The following is a 16,682-nucleotide window of genomic DNA, read 5'->3' as shown; positions in this document are numbered from 1 at the left end:
GGTCTTGGCTGAAGTTTCTTTTTTGGACTGAGAATGTTAAAGATGCTCATTCCCCACTTCCTTTGGAACGGTAAGATGATAAACATTTAAGCTAATTGGAAGTACTGCTATTCAGGTCTCTCTGTTCTTATATGTTCTCCCAATTAGAATAAGAAGCTGTGCTCTCTTTAATATTTTCTGTCAGGCCTACTGAATCTTTAAATATTTTATGCAAAATGGAAAAGCTTCAACAGAGAGAGATGAAAAGAGCTGCCTGCAGCAAGGTTCCCAAACTCACCAGTACAGCAGTAAGTACGTTACATTATCCTGAGACTGCAACAGCAGGACTGCTTTGTGAACCCACATATAAGGAACTTCTCCGTCATTGGCTGTAGTGATATAGTCAGGTTGGAAGCTCATCTAACCAATCTGACAAGGTGTGTGAAACGTGAATTTGAGTCCTGGCAGGTGGAGGCAAAGATTGAATCATGTTCAGCTACTTATAGGTGTAAATTTTGGGCTGCTGGGTGGAGGTCAAACTCTGTCCCTGTGTGAAGCCTGGTTAATGAACTTCAGGTTGGCCCGTGGAAGTAATACAGGCAGAGGAACACCTGGTGTAAGAGGCTGTGTTTGCACCTTGCAGTTTTAGGATTTATGTTTGAGGTGAGCTTGAAAGTCCTTAGCTCTGTCAAGAGAAAAGTATGTTAGACAAAATCAGCAAGATTAGAGAAGTGTGCTCTCAAAAATATCTCTGTGATTTGCAAGTGTGGTTATATAATTTGTAGTGAGGCTTAAAGACAAGCTTTTGTTACTTGAATGTAACAAGGAATCCCCAAGATCTGAGATAAGAGTGATAAGCTTCAAGCAAAGCACAGGTTCTTCATAATTCCTTTGACTTTAATTACTTTATCTACATTGAACTGTTTAGGAAAAGCGTGATTGGTACTTATTCGGTACAGTATGACGTAAGAAAGCTCAGTGGTATTAAAAGTAATTTTACATGTTAATTTCTAGAGAAGACTATTTCAATGTTATTTTTCAAGTTTTCTTGAGGTCTCTAATCGAGTCTCAGACACAGGATTAAGCATCAGGGGCCAGTATTGCACGAGCCTGGGAAATGGTTTGCCTTTCTGGAATAGTCACTGTTTTAAAAGTGAAGGCTAAAAAATAAATGAGAATATGGTTAGACTTGTTTTCTCCTTCAGAGGGAAAAGGACATTTTCTTTGAAATTATATAGAGGACAAGCAATTTGAACTAAAAAAGTAGTTAAGATGCCAGCTAAGAAAGGATATTGCTCTATTATTGTGAGAATCATAAAATCTTTCAGAAAGCAGAGGAAAGAACCCAGTTTGCATACATTCTGCATGTTGGAAAAGAGTGGGTGTGAAAAGCATAGAATAACTTTTCTGTGGTGTGTTTTCCAGTTACCTTTCACATAATGAAGTTTGTTCTCAACTGAGCAGTGATTCAGAGAACAGTGATAGTTATTCATAAGCTCGATGCTAACCTTTCCTCTCACCCCACCTCTTTATTTTCTTGGGGAAACTGAATTACAGGCAGTTGTTGACCATTTTTGTGGGCTGTTCCAAATTCCAGATTCCCTTGTCTTTACTTAACAGACTGTTGGATACCAATAAATCCTGTTTGTCACTGGTATAAATTTTTTTCCCACATCATGTGTTGAATCTTATAATAGGTTTTGATTCACTGACCCAGAAGTTCCATGGAGACTTTTCAAGCTTTTGGGGGAAATAATTTCTGTGGGTCTGAGACACAGTTTTTGCCTATGTATCCTGAAGTGACATTCCACAGCAGATCAAATGACAAAAATACAAGAATTGAATTGTGGTGATTTGGTCCATTGATGTTTATAAATAACCCAAGTCTGATTCTGAGACGACATTGAGTAGAGGAAGCATTTTCATTTAGTAGATAATGTGGTTGTTCGGAAGAAGCTCTTTTCTCACTTGGGAGAAAGGAAATGCTGAAGTGGCAGTATGTGGAGAGGCAGGTGGAAGCATGTGGGAATTTGTTTGTTAGCTGGAGGAACAACACACAGCTGGGCTGTGAATAAGTAGGGCTTCTCAAATACAAATGGAGTCAACTCATGTGTGCAATTGTAAAGTTATATCTACTGTTTTTCTGCATTATTGTTTAATTTTAACAAAATTTGAGGGCGTTCTCTCACTACTGCTGTTGTAGCCCTATTGGCTTTATTGATGTTGGGTAGCTACAGACGAGGCAAATCTGTTAATGAGTGCAGCAGGTTTTCTCTTACAGCTCAATCAACATACATTAATTGAACAGTAGTTTTGATTGCCTACCTGTAGAGCCTCAGTTTTAAGGCTTGAAGGTTGTTCTGACATTCTCACTTTGACTGTAGTTTGGATAAGTGACAAACACTGAGAGTTAAGATCTTTAGTTAAAAAGGATGATTTCTAAAAATGTTCTTAAAATCCATGTTGATTCTCTTCAGATATTTTTTTATCTCTTACTTGAAAATAAAGCTGAGCATCCACAATGGACCTTTTAGAACAGAGTAATTTCTTACTCCCTCACCTAATATACTGTGCTATGGTGTCACACAGATTGTACAACACAAAGTGTAGTTTTAGATTAACCGAATTAGTAACTGCCAAGTACTGTGTTATTGAAATGGAAGAAAAGACCAATACAGCAGCCACAGAGCTGTGTATTTAAGCTGATTTCAGTTTATGTTGATACCATAAAGGGTGGTTCCGTTTTCTTTTCTGCCAGCTCCTTCCACCCCTACTTTGCACCAGGACCAGCACTGATGTAGTCACACTGTCCTGTGGATCTGAGATCTGGCTGGAAAGACATTGAGTTTGGTTTTGATAGGGCTGATTTTCAGCCAGGTGAAGTTTTACTCCAGTTGTCAGTGACAGCCACCTAAGGAAGGACAGGTAGCTGGACTGTTCCTTTTAGTGGCAGTGTGGACTTATGTCAGCTGGATGTGTAACAGCACCTTTGGTTTTGAAAAGCTCAGAACACAAAAGAAGGGAAATACTCGGTCTAAAGTACTGACACTTTTAAAGAAAATGGGATTTGACTGCCTTTATGCACCATTGTGTACAACCAAACTAACCCTTTATGTTTCTCAAACAGATTAAATGTAGGTAACTGTGCTACAAATACTGTCTGCTGTCTTTTCATAGAATCACAGAGTGGTTGAGATTGGAAGGGTCTCTGGATCAGCCAGTCCAACCCCTCTGCTCAAGCAGGGCCACCCAGAGCCTATTGCCAGGGCTGTGTCCAGACATCTTTTTAACATCTCTAAAACATTTTACATAAGAATTTTGATAAATTTATTTTTGAAGTAATACTTAACCCCAAATCTTTTTACAGCTCCTCTTTTTCACAAATACTTGAGTGGAATCAAGTATTTGGACTTAATAATTTGGCACCATTATAGACCTTAACAGTGTATCACCTGCATCAAGCTTGAGCATAGATTATAACCTGTACTAACTAGTACTTTAACCTGATGAATTGGGAAGTTGCTGTATTGCAGACACCGATTTTTGCAAAATAAAGGTAAACCCCGAGGATCAGTCCATCTGACTTGTTCACATTCAGACTAAATTGTAAGCATGTCTGCCTCACTTAAGGGAGTAGGGATGTATTACTCGGTGTACGTCTCATTCCTGATAATCAAATCTTTGCTCAGTGTGTTTGTACATCTCTGTTATTATCTTGATGCTTCTGTCTTGCAGAGAAGAAAAAAACATGTTTATCTAAATAGGAAGTGAGGACATTTTTCCTACACAAACTGTGTTTCTCCTATATTGTCCCATTATATTAACCCACTGTATTCACAGTCATTGAGACAGGATCTATTGTCTTGTACAATCACAAATTACTGCTGGTCATTTGATTGACTTGACATTCCTCTTTGTGAAGTGGTAATTTCTGTTTTGTACTAAAAGCCTCATACGTAAAATTTTATATTGTGACCCTTCTCCCCAGCCAGCATATATCCAGTTTTCTGTAGCTGTAGCTCTTCCTGACATGCTGAAGTTTCTTCTGTGAGTTAACTAGGAAATCTGTGCTAAGTGTAGTGTTAGTACTGAAGACCTTGGAAGCCTCCGTGGCTGGTTACATTTTAATAGAGAGTATGTAAATTCTGATAACCACATGTCCCTTTGCTTTGTCAAGATGGTAATTCTAGTCTAAGACTTTTTATGCAGAATTCTTCTATAGGCTAGGTGAACATTTGGAAAAATGAAGTATTTTAAGCTCTCAGCTTACTGACAAATGCCTGCTGACATTTCCCATTTGAAATAGTGACTCACTCAAGTTGATGGAAGTGGTAGAGTCACTCCAGCAAGAATCTTCAGAGTGTTCAGCAACTTCTGCCAAGCACAAAAGGAGGGAATTGAAATTTCTGTAGTATCACCCCCTTCTACCTTAATTCTGCTTTGAAAAATTAATGTTGGTCTGTTGGTGCTGTGGTTGCCTTTCAGCTGGTTGTTCAGGAGGACTGATGTGGCTCATAGCGGTCTATTTACTTCTCCAGTGGGGGGAATCCTCTGATCTTATTCATTTATTTGTTCTTTCAGCATATGCAGATGACTATCCAGGCTCTCCAAGATGAGCTTCGGATCCAGCGAGACCTGAACCAGCTGTTCCAGCAGGACAGCAGCACCAGAACCAGCGAGCCCTTCGTGGCAGAGCTGACAGAGGAAAACTTCCAGCGACTCCACGCAGAGCACGAGCGCCAGGCCAAGGAGCTCTTCCTGCTACGCAAAACCCTGGAAGAGATGGAACTGCGTATTGAGACACAGAAACAGACCTTAAATGCGCGTGATGAGTCCATCAAAAAGCTGCTGGAGATGCTGCAGAGTAAAGGTCTGTCAGCAAAAGCCACTGAGGAGGATCATGAGCGAACAAGACGGTTGGCTGAGGCGGAGATGCACGTGCACCACTTGGAAAGCCTTCTCGAACAGAAGGAAAAAGAAAACAACATGCTGAGAGAGGTAGGTGACCAAGCTCAGGTCAACTCTATCTCCTATCCATTTCACAGTTGTAAGGAAAGAATCTGCCATCCTCTTTAAAAGCTGTATTTTATGTTAGACTGGACAGGATTTGTGGCTATTTTAAAATTTCTTTAAGGCTTCCTTGTGTGTCCCTTTTGGAATTTTGTGCTGTAGGCCCCACTTTCCCCATAGTCTCCAGTAGGAAGCTCTGGAGTTGAGTTGTCACACAGCTAGTAAAATGAATTTGCCTGTTCTATTGTAGTTTGAGAGAAAGTAGCTACCTGTATTTAGGTGAGAGCTGAGAGAAATCTTTGCAAGAATAATGGATGATTGCTCTACAGTTTCCATGGAAACAGTCGTCTTGCTGTGAAGGGTATTTGATAAAACTATTAGCTGCCCTGGATGCACAGCCAAAAAAAAGATTACTTAAAGGGACACTGCTGCGCACATAGTAGTAACCCCTGTTCACCATCCATCTCAAAATAGAAAAGAAAAACCATTGTTATAGTTGTATTGCACCTTACAGGAGTACGAGGGCAGGCATTCTTCACTATTAATCATTCCAAACTAATTATAATAAAATATAGGCTATGTGTAATGCAAATATCTTAGGAAAATAAATAAAAGGAAACAAATCAGTTATTTTGTAGCCAGTGTAATTAAATTTCTTGCTATTATTAAACGCATTTTCCTCTTGTCAGCCAGCCTTATATTTTAACAATAATTTCTGTAAGTGATTCAGCATGTTTTGTGCAGATGCACAGATATGTAAATATGTGTATTCACTGATGATAAGATTTTATGTGGAGATTATTTTACACACATCTGAGGTTTGAAGGCACAAATGGACAGCTACACATGTATGTGTAATATGTGTGTGAATTTAATGACCTGTATTGCACACTGTGTGTTACTTCATAGTTCAGCATTTTTTTTGAAAACCCTACACATACGCAGTTTTTAAGCCCCCTCTCTAAGAAGGCAGGAAAGCAAGGCCTGGCATGGAGGTTTTTGAGATGAGTGTATGCAGCAAATAAATACTTCTTAATACCTCTTATTCATATGTTTTCCATGGCCTGACCCATTGTACATGTGCTGTTGCAAGTATTTATATAAGAAAGCTGGAGCCCATTGCATTTCTGAGCCAGATTTAGGCCAGATTTATTTTTTTAGAGCAGTAATCTCTTGAGTGTCTGGAGCGAAGATAATATGATTCCAGAGTTTCTACACTACAGTTTTTCCTTTATTTAGCAACCAATGATAATTCTGTTCCAATTCTTGTAACTATTTCAGGAGGAGCCTCAAATGGCTTCCATTTGTTTCAGCTCTAAGTCCAGCAACATAAATGAAAAGCTGGCAGGAGCTGTGTAATTTTTTAGGAATGCGGTTACGTTTGTTTCTGCTGCTGCTGAGTAAATGTTGAGAGATAGGAATTCTTGTTTCATTCACACATATTTGGAAATCATCAGTCATTTAAATCCTAGTCTTTGTTGTAAAAGATTTCCTAGAGATGACTAGGGCAGAGGTAGGGATGACTTACTGACTTTTAAAATGCAAATGCTGTTTATCAAGTGTTTTAAAATTAATTACTTCTTTTTGCTCACCCAGCTCTAATTCATTGAGACGTATAAGCTGGGTGTGGTGTAATTTGTAGCTCAGGCCATTGTTATGGCCTTGAAGCTGAGCACCCCAGTAGCCTTGGAAACACAGTGCTGTGTGCAGGGATGCCAAATTATCTTCTTGTGGAACTGTGTGACAACAGGAAGGGTTTTGTTAGTACCTGTGTGTTGCCCTTGAACTCTGAGCTAGGCTGAGCTAAGTGATCTCAGACCTACCTGTGTGAAACTCAAGCCTTGGGGCTTCAGGAGGCTGGAGAAAATCAGAGGAAGTTGCTGAACTGTGACTGACTGCATCTGACTTCCTCACCACCAAGCTGCTCTGCTCTGCAGGGTCTGGTTCACTTGTGCTATCACTGTTCCACACTTGGAAGTTGTCTCTTTGCAGAGCCTCTTAGGTGTGTCTGCATCACCCTCCTCCGCTAACCTTCTATTATCTGTTTACCTGTATTTCCATAGCTTCAGGTTATTTTAGTCCTTTGCTCCCCCAGTTTGGAGTTTTTTGAGCTACCTTGAAGAAATGAATTCACTTCCTTGATGGTTCTATATCTAGCATTCCCAGTATCTGGAAAGGCATGCTAAACTCTTCTTTCAATACTGCTGTTAAAGGAAGCATTAGTATCTCAAAGGGATTTGCAAGTGCTTGGGAGGTCAGCGTTTATGTTTCATGTTCTAACACATTAGAAAAGTTGAGAAAAATTTAATAGCAATCTTGATTATCTTAGCCAAAGCAAGTTCTGAGGTATCAGAATCCACTCGTACTGTTTGTGACTCTACAAGCCTGTTAGATTTCTGGTAAAATATTTGTTAGGAATAATACTAAAGATCTGCATTTTAAAGTAAAAAGGTATCCCCTCAGTTTTTCAACTTTAAACCTGTATGTAATTCCAAGTGTAATGTTAAGACTCAAGGTCATAAAACAGCTTCTCAGGCAGACAGTGCAGTTACAGTGGTCAGCATTATGACCTTGAAAATGAAATGTGAATTGATTGATTGATTTCCTCAGCTTTTGCTGTTATTGCTATTGTACTAAAGATTGCACTCGTTTCCTAAGGAGAATAAATTCTAAGAGAAGCCAGAGCTGTGGTTCTGATAAGATTCTAACCAAGGAACAGCTGTACGAGTTGAAGCCAACAGTCCCTTTAGTCCAGCATTGTTTCACATAATGGCCTCATGCAAACACACAGGGAAGGGTAAGAAAAAGGCCAACATGATACTTCCCTGTAAAGCTGTCCCATCTTCCTAACGATTTACAAAGGAGGCCTTTCTTGAACTTTTCGTGACTTGTCAGTTTTGCATCCTCCGTGAATCTGCCATCCAAGTACACAGTCAGGGTCTTCTCAACTTCTGCAGCTGTAGAATTATTTGGTAAGTGCTTCTACAGCCCTGCTCTCTGTTGCAGGAAGAACCTGCCTTATTTCTTTTGAGTTTAAACCTGTCTCACTGGAACACACAGTGAATAGGTGATCACTACCAAAAGTGTGTGCTCACATTTAAATTGTTATATCCATTCCAAGTTCTCCTTCCAGGCTGAAAAGTCCTGTGCTACTTAATTGTTCCTCATGTAAAAGACATTGCATATTTTTGATCATCTCCCAGAGCACTGTCTCAGTCTCCCACATCCAGATTATGAAATGAATTCTCCTGCAGCTAGTGAGAGGTACCTCCGTAAGTAGTTTGACTCTTCTGGGCTTTTCCCAAATATCCTGAATTCTGGGGATCTCAAAAAATCTTTCCAGGAAAGATCTTCTGTATAGCATAGGATAGCAGCTTGCTGATATGGGGGACAGTCTCTCAGCATAGGATTGGCAGCTTACTGATACAGAGAACAGTCTCTCATTAGCACAAAATAATGAAAAATTAAATGTCTCATTAAACATTGGAACACAGTCATGGATCTGGATGTCCTGACTTCAGCAGATAACAGTGTGACTGCATCACATTCCTCTACCCTAGAAAACAAGCTTAAGCTTCACAGCTTATAAAAAGATGGCTTCTATTTTGAATACCCCTTCTTCAGTCTTAGTGGCAATTATTCATCTTGTTGTTGGTATTCCAAACTTAACTTTCAGAAACAAAATTATTATCATACCAGCAAGAAATAGTTGATGAAATCCAACAGCTGGACTTAAGCTTCCAGAATAGCTTTCAAGTTGCATTAACTGCACCTCATTGTTCCAGACTCGCCTGTTGCAGAATTATCAGTGGTGGCTGTGACAGCACATAGCTACGAAGATAATAAAGCTTACTGTGCTCTTCTTGACAACTTTCCTGCTCCCCTCTCCCCAAAATGCTAGATGCACTGAGTAGAAATACATTTTTCTCAGCTACGCAGATTAAGAGACCAAATATCGGTGCAAGTTGTGGCAGAATATGACGTGATTGCATCCATACTTGGTGTTCTAAAAACTTGGATACTGTGAGCAAACTAAGATTTGTAAGGACAGTCCAACAAGGATGTAAGAACAGATGGCTGAGCACAGCCATTCCTTGGAAACAGAAAGAAGGCTGTTTATCTCGAAGGTTTGTTTCTTCAGGAGTCAGTTTTAGGTTCAAGGTTTGCATATTACAGTGGTGTGGAGCAAGGCTAGAAACAACAGTGGCTTTGCACTGTGTCAAAAAGCTGTTTGGTAGTAAATTACAGTTTTGACTTCTTTAATTTTTTTATTTTTTTTTTTACTGTTTGGGTCCATTCAAACAAACAGATTTTTATTACAGCTGAGTGCAAAACTGAATGAAGGAGTTAGGGCTGTAGTGCTTCACTAATAAAGGGTGGTTTTGTATGTAAAACAATCACTGAAATGGGTTGCTCGTGAAGGCTCTCATTCACAATGAGCTTAAGGAAAGAGGCCATGGCAGAAAAAGCTATTATTTCTCTTCTTCAGTGTTTGCTGAGATGGTGAGTCCACAAAGTCCTGTTTGTGAAGTGCATCACAGTTATCCAGCAGGGCCCTACGGCAGGAACCGATCCCTCTTTGTAGCTACTTCGAATCGAACAGTGCCCACTTTATTCTGGGCATTAGCACTGAATTTCTGCGAGTGCGCTCTATTCTTTCTCCACGTTGTAGGAGTCTGTCAGGGCAGCGAGCAGGCACCCTGGGCTTTAACACATGTGTGTTTAGCTTTAGATTATCAAAACTTGATACTGTGGTGGCCACACAGCAGCAGCAGGGAGCTCAGTGAGAAGGGATGTGTGTGCTGTCCAGACATACCATTGGAGCCCTGCTGGACTGTGCCCAGTGAAGAGAAAGGTTGTTTCCCTTATCTGCCCAGATTTTAATGAACTGTGACAAGTTTTGCAAACAAGTTATTTTTCCACGGGTATGTTAAAATTCTTACCCTTTTCTGCTCTGGGCTCAGAGGAGGATTTAGAAATTTTAATTGGAGCAATTAGAGTTATCTCAAAGAACACTTTTGTCCTGTTCCAAGATTTTGCAACATAAATAAGATAGTTTTAGAGAGAATTTTTGTTTTGCAGGAGTAGATAGATTCACTAACTGGAACTCTTACTGCCATCATACCAGAGGATATCCTTCTAATGAGTTAAAAAAATTGTTTCTACTTTTATTGTTGCTGCTTCATCTTTTTGACTTTTTAGAAAAGCATGGCAGGGGGAAGTGACTTAAATAGAAATAATTTAAATAGTTATGTCTCTATTACTCTAGCTTGATTGGTTGCCAAGTAGTTTTAAAACACACAGAGATTTTGTAGGTCAAAATTTGAGGAAATGGGCTATTGCAGATTGAAAACTTGCATAATTTATTCTTTAGACATTTTACTTTTTTATTACCATTGTAGTTTGGAATTTTTGTATGTCGCTTTACAAAAGAATGACACTGAAAAATGTTTAAACGCATATAATAGTATTTTCATTGTTCCTCAGTTCAGAGATTGGTAGTTTGATAGTTCTTTAAAAGTTGAAAAATTAGGGTGAAAATGTATTTGTTTTCTGTTTTTCCAAACTACCAAAAAATCTTAAACACCTTCTTGATTACTGTATAGAAAATTTCCAAATTTTTTTACAATTGTTTAATACGGTGTTGGTATTAAGTGAATGGGAAAAAAAGCGGAACTGCAGTCATCTGTCAGGATTTTTTTTTTGTTTTATAGTTATGGTCTCATCAAAGTGAAATAATCCATAAAATATCAGTAGGTTTATTCATCTGTTTTTTTCTAACACAGGTGTTAAATTAGAGATTTAATTCTTTTATCTGTTTCAAAACTTCCTTTTCTATATGAATGTGCTAGTCTTCAAAGAGATTTTTTTTTCTTTTTATTCACATGTACCATAATTTCTTACTATTTCATTTTAGCACTTCCATCCCCTTCAGAAGGGATTTTTAAAACTATGTGAAACAATGCATAAAACTCGCTGGGGATTAGAGGTTTTAAAATGTTTAAACTTTAATTTCTCTTGATGTTTGGTTATATTAGAAGATTTTCTTTGTCAATATGTATTGCATGATTTCCTTTGTTTACAAATTACATCTTAGATGTACTTTCCTTGGAGATTTTAATATTATCCAGGACTTTTCTTCAGTAGAAGTGAAATTTGTGGACTTTTACTTCTCCAAGTGTGAAACATTGCAATAGAAGACAAAAAAGTAATTGAAAATACCATTAATAAGCTGGGAGCTAATTTAAGTACAAAATAAATGCTTTTTGCACCTTAAATAAGCAGGAAGAGAAAACAAAAATAAGAATAGCACGTACGTAAATAAAGTTCTAAGATTTTAATTTTTAATTGACTTTTCTTTAGCTTTTGAATTCACACTTCTGTGGTCAGATTTCCACACAATGACTTGCTAACTAAAAGCAATAGGATGGTTTGAATTGGTCTCTCTCATCTTATCTTGCCTTTAATGCTGAAATTTCAAGGGATTTTGCTTTTGTTTCTTGCTGATTGGAATAGTGAGATTAACTGGAAACTTTGCTTTAATTTTCACTTTACTCGATGCCGTTGTTAACAAACTTAAGTGTTCTAATAGCTGAGGTTTTAATTGGATTTAGAAATAATCATCTGAATGGATTAATAAAATTGCAAAACAGAGAGATGAGTTTCTTTAGCCAGGGGTAACTGCGCTTCCAAGCAACTGGCACCCCCCATTATGGATGTGCTTGCAGTTTGCAGCACATCTTTCAAAGTTATGCTCTTTATTAGTGCAGTCAGGTTTTTTTCAGGGAATTATGTTGATTGGGTTTGCAAATGCAGGAAATGACAAGTGGAAAAATACAGAAATAATTTCTGAAAGAACTACCATGATTACTGCCTCCAAACTTGTATAACTCTAACATTTTAGTAGCAAAACTCTAATAGCAATGAAATAAATTATACAGGGCTCTTATTAGAAATTCTTTTTCCAGTTCAGTTTTATGTGTTGCTGAAATAGTAGTTAAAATTCCTGGTATCAAGCACTTTTTGAAAAATACTTGAAAAAATCTTGAAACTAAACAAATGTAACACTATTCAGTCACCTTCTGGCCCCAGGTAGTAAAGATATTTATATAAATGAGTCATGCAGATTGAAGGACTCTCCCACAGGTTATTTCATGCAACCTTCTACTCAAATGAGCAATTTCAAGCCATGGAGATTCCACAACCTCTCTGGACACCTGGTCCAGCATTTGGTTGTTCTCCTGGTAAAATCTTTTTCATATTAACAAGTCCAAATTTTCTTCGCTTTGACTTTTGCCTGTTGCCGATCATCCTTCTACTTCTGAAAAGACTTTTGTTTCCATCATCTCTACAGCTTCCAGTGAGTTAGTTCTAGGAAGCATCAAGTTTCCCCCCAAGCCTTCTTTTCTTTTCAGCTGAACAAACACAGTTTTTTCACCCTCTCTCCTTACATCACATGTTCCAACCCCAGCCTTCTTGGTGCCTGTCTGTCAGACATCCCTTCAGCTTTTCAATGCCTTCCTTGTACTGGGGAGCCCAAAATTGGGCGCAGTGCTCCAGCAGTGCTCTCCCAGGAGCTGCACAGAGAGAATTATCTGCTTCCCATCTCCTGGTTGTGTACTTTGGCTAATACAGCCCAGAATGCAGTTTGGCTGTTTTGTTTTTTGGGTGGTTTTGTTTTGTTTTTTTTTTTTACATCGAGGCCGCACTGCTTTCTCCCAGTTCATGTCTTCCCCAAATTTCATGTAGTCTGTAAACCTGCAGGGAGTGCCATCTATGCCACCGTTCAGATCAATAATGAAGGCACTGAACAGTGTCATCCTCTGAGGGTTGTCAGTAGGAAGCAGCTGCCCACTGGACCTCACAGTGCTCATCACCAGGCTTTGAGCCTGACAGTCCAGCTGGTTTTCCACCCATTTTGTTAACTACTTATCCAGTCTGTGTCTCAAGGATTTGCCTCCAAGGATGTTTGGAGGCCACGCCAAAGGCCCTCAGTGAAGACATGCAACACCCATTGCTCATCCCTTACCCACACAGCCAGGTACTTCACTGCAGAAGAAAATCAGGTTAGTCAGGTATGATTTGTCCTTCTACATGATCAAAGGTCTATTTGATCTTATATATCTGTCAAATAATTTCTAAAATTAACATCGGTGGTTAATTCTGAACTGATGGATGCTCCTGAAATTTTCCTTTAGTTGTAACATTTGCCTTTCATTGTAATTAATTGGAACTAGGTTGCTAAAATCTATGTAGACAGAAAAGCTGTCTGAGAAACTAAGCTTTAGGGACAAAAAAGATAAAACATTAATTTAGCCTGGACTGCATGTTGGAGAATAAAACCAAATAGTTTTAAGTCAACTAAAACTCTCCAGTCCACTGAATGTTACAAAGCTCCATCACAGATCGTCATATTTGATGATATACAGACATGAGTAGGCCAGTTAGGATTGAAAAAAAAGTCAGAATTACAACTTTGCTTTTAATTATACATTATTTTTTCTCAGTTTTTTGAAAAAGAAATTATGTATGAAACAGTGTGTTTTTCTTACTGTGTGGAATGTACTGCCTGATCATGTAAGTTTGGCAGGAAATGGAAGGCGTGTCCTTTATTGCTTTGGAAACTGCTTATCTTGTAGCTACTGAGAGATAAGTTGCTGTGTTTTTAAGCAAATAGCCTACACCACTATAAAAACATCATGGCTTGAAAGTGCACCTTCACATTTGTTCTAAATCCCATGCAAAATCGGATGCAGGAAATAGCAATTAATAATATGGCCAGGTTATGCAGGAAGAAGAGGTTCAGACCAAATTCCTACTTTTTATGCACACATGCATAATTTATAGTGATTATACTGCTGCCTTATGAGGACTCCTTCAGTTCTAAACTATATCTTCTAATTTTGAATTATTTTGGTATTTCTTGGCCAAGAAAAGAAACCTGTAGGATTTCTAATTCTTTACGGTGCATTAAAATCACTTTATCACAGCTATTCTTTATGTATTCAGTGTTCTCAGTGTGTTTGATCAGCTGCTCTATGTAATTACGCTGACCAGAAAATTACAGTTTGGTTTCTCATGGGGTGCTGTGCTACCTTGTAGACCTACTTGCCAGATGTAATAATGATACACACCTTTAGTTTATACCTTTTTCTGTGGTAGGTCTTCTTTAAAAGGAAAATGCCTATTCTTAATTAATAATTGGCAGTGATGAAATATGAACCCCAGGTCTGGGTAAGGTGACCACACTGTTTATTAGAAATTCTGACTGCTTTTAGCCTTCTGTTTCTGGTTATTGAATCCTAATGTTTTTTTTTTTTTTTTTGGGGGGGGGGGGAGCAGAACAACCCATTTTGAATTCTTGTTACCTGTAAATGTAATTTAATGTTGAAATCAATTTGCACCATAATTTTTGCTTTGATTTTTTTTTTTCAAAATCATGCTCCTGCAGTCATTCTTTGAGCTCTCTTAAATATATCAGTCTCATTTTTAAATTGTAGACACACAAAGTGGACACAGCATACCTGTAGTAGTAGCACCAGTGCCAGACAGGCAATAAGGCATCCCTCCACCTAAAGCTTTCCTTGTTTATGTCAAAGAACTGTAGAAACTCTACTGGCTTGTAATAATGGGGTATTAACCATAAAACTCAGAACAGAAATGGGATAACAGAGCATTCTTCAATATTTGGGGCAATATTGTGATGATATCTGGTGGCTAGAAGATCCCACTTGCCTAAACTGAAACATGGTACATATTTTTAATAATATGTAACAGTGAAAAGTCCGCATGTTGCACATATTTGTCCCTTGGGGGCAAGTAGCTGGTTTTCCCTTTTTATCATCTCTTTTAAAATAAATGAATCGTTGAACATATAAAAGCAATAAAAGCATAATGAAGATTTATAAGAGCCACTCCTTGTTTAATAAGGTACATTGCATTTAAAGGTACAAAGATGCTGAGATTTACTAATCTGATGTGGAACAATAACAATTGAAAGTTCTTTGTGTGTGAAATTAGTGCCAACAAATAGTGCTTTATTGCTTTATCAAAACGGATAACTTGCGAGGAACAAAGGATTGGTTTTGTCTTTTTCTGCTCCTGATATCTATGTGTGGCTCCGTGTTTTTAATGACTGTGCAAAATCCTGGTTTGTAGATTTATATGTTAGTTTTCATTCATCTATGGGGGGTGTGTCCACAATAGAATCTGAATACATCAGAGATACCATATATTAGTATTTCTCCATTCTGCCACTGAAAGACATGTATGTAACCTATATTTCATAATTAGAAAGGATATCTGTGCACCACCTTCCTTCAGCAACTGCCCTTAAATCTGTGTTCAGGGGAGGCTCAGTCTACCTTTGACCTTTTTTTTCAGACTCCTCAGGATCACAGGCATGTTGCCAAAATTAAACCCTTACTATGCAGTCAAGAGGTGGGAGGTGTTATTTTTCGGCAGGTTATGTCATCCAAATCGGAGTGGAATTACTTAAGATGATAGAAGTAGGACATTTCCTTTGCTGAAGTGCAGAACATCACTTGAGACAGAGGAGATACAGGCATTATAAAGAAGAAACTCAGAAGAATTTTCTGTTAGGGAAAATGCTGTGCAGTGTGGAAAGCAGGCACTGTTGTGTTAGCATCCCTTTACAGACGTGCTGTTCCCCTACTACGTATTCCATCTATTCCATTTCTATGGTGGTAGCTGATTTTACGTTCTTAGGTCAGAAACCATGTCCCTGCACAAATGGAAATTATCTAACTACTGAAAAAAAAAATATTAATGTCCAAAATAGATTTATGGCATGTTATGTTTTGACCACCTTAGCCTTTGTTTTCTCAGATTCTAAAAGCTCACGAGTTTGTTTTTATTTGGTTTCTATTATCAAACTCTTTCATTTTATTCTACAATAATAGGACTTGGATGGTTGTACAACTGATGTGACAGGAACAGCTGGAGATACAACTTTCTGTATTTAGAGAAAGCTCCTGCAATTCAGAATAGGATACTTTTCACTCTTGGATCTTTCTTCACCTTTTTAAGCTTAAAGAATCATCTTCAGAATTACTCCCTTTTTCCCATATGTGAGTTTTGAAGTTAGGAAAAGCAACCTTTTTCTTTTTTTTTTTTTTTTTTTTTTTTTTTTTTTTTTTTTTTTTTTTTTTTTTTTTTTTTTTTTTTTTTTTTTTTTTTTTTTTTTTTTTTTTTTTTTTTTTTTTTTTTTTTTTTTTTTTTTTTTTTTTTTTTTTTTTTTTTTTTTTTTTTTTTTTATAATGGTGAAATTTGAGGAATTCAAACTCTCTTTTCTTCCTGTCCCATGTAACTTTTCTTTAAGTGGATGTGAATTTTAACATGCCATGGAGATGTGACTGGGGTGTCTTCAACTTTTTTTGCTAGTTTCCTCTCAAAGGAGTTAAATAAGATGCTTGGAGTTCTGTTCTTTATATGCATATTCTCAGTAGGTGCTCTCACAGCCAAGCAGAGATTACAGTATAATTTGGTATTACACCAGTATAGGGTGTGGGCTCTGATGAGCACTCCCAAGTACCACCTCACTTATGATGCTACAGACAAAAGGCAAACCTTCTACTGGGTTTTCTTGTTATTACCACTAATGGACATCAACTTATCCAAATGGTCTTATGCCAAACTTATGCAAAATTCTTCTTGTGGCCCTTGTCATGTCA

At 37.9% G+C, this 16,682-nt stretch overlaps 1 protein-coding gene across 12 annotated transcripts in view; it reads left to right on the top strand.

Moving 5' to 3' along the window:
- ERC1 (ELKS/RAB6-interacting/CAST family member 1) overlaps positions 1 to 16,682 on the top strand; it is a 301,902-nt gene that overhangs the window by 59,199 nt on the left and 226,021 nt on the right. For all 12 annotated transcript variants that reach the window (XM_027905936.1, XM_027905963.1, XM_027905952.1 and 9 more), the window contains exon 3: positions 4,561 to 4,977. In XM_027905936.1, coding sequence (XP_027761737.1) covers positions 4,561 to 4,977 — 417 coding nt within the window. The remainder of the gene's footprint in view (positions 1 to 4,560; positions 4,978 to 16,682) is intronic.

This window comes from Empidonax traillii, unplaced genomic scaffold (genome assembly GCF_003031625.1).
Source record: "Empidonax traillii isolate 1590-97213 ecotype Southwest subspecies unplaced genomic scaffold, ASM303162v1 scaffold25:size3598162, whole genome shotgun sequence".
NCBI classification, from domain to species: domain Eukaryota; kingdom Metazoa; phylum Chordata; class Aves; order Passeriformes; family Tyrannidae; genus Empidonax; species Empidonax traillii.
The sequence above is the reverse complement of the archived record's forward strand: the minus strand, read 5'-3'. Positions and strand labels throughout refer to the sequence as shown.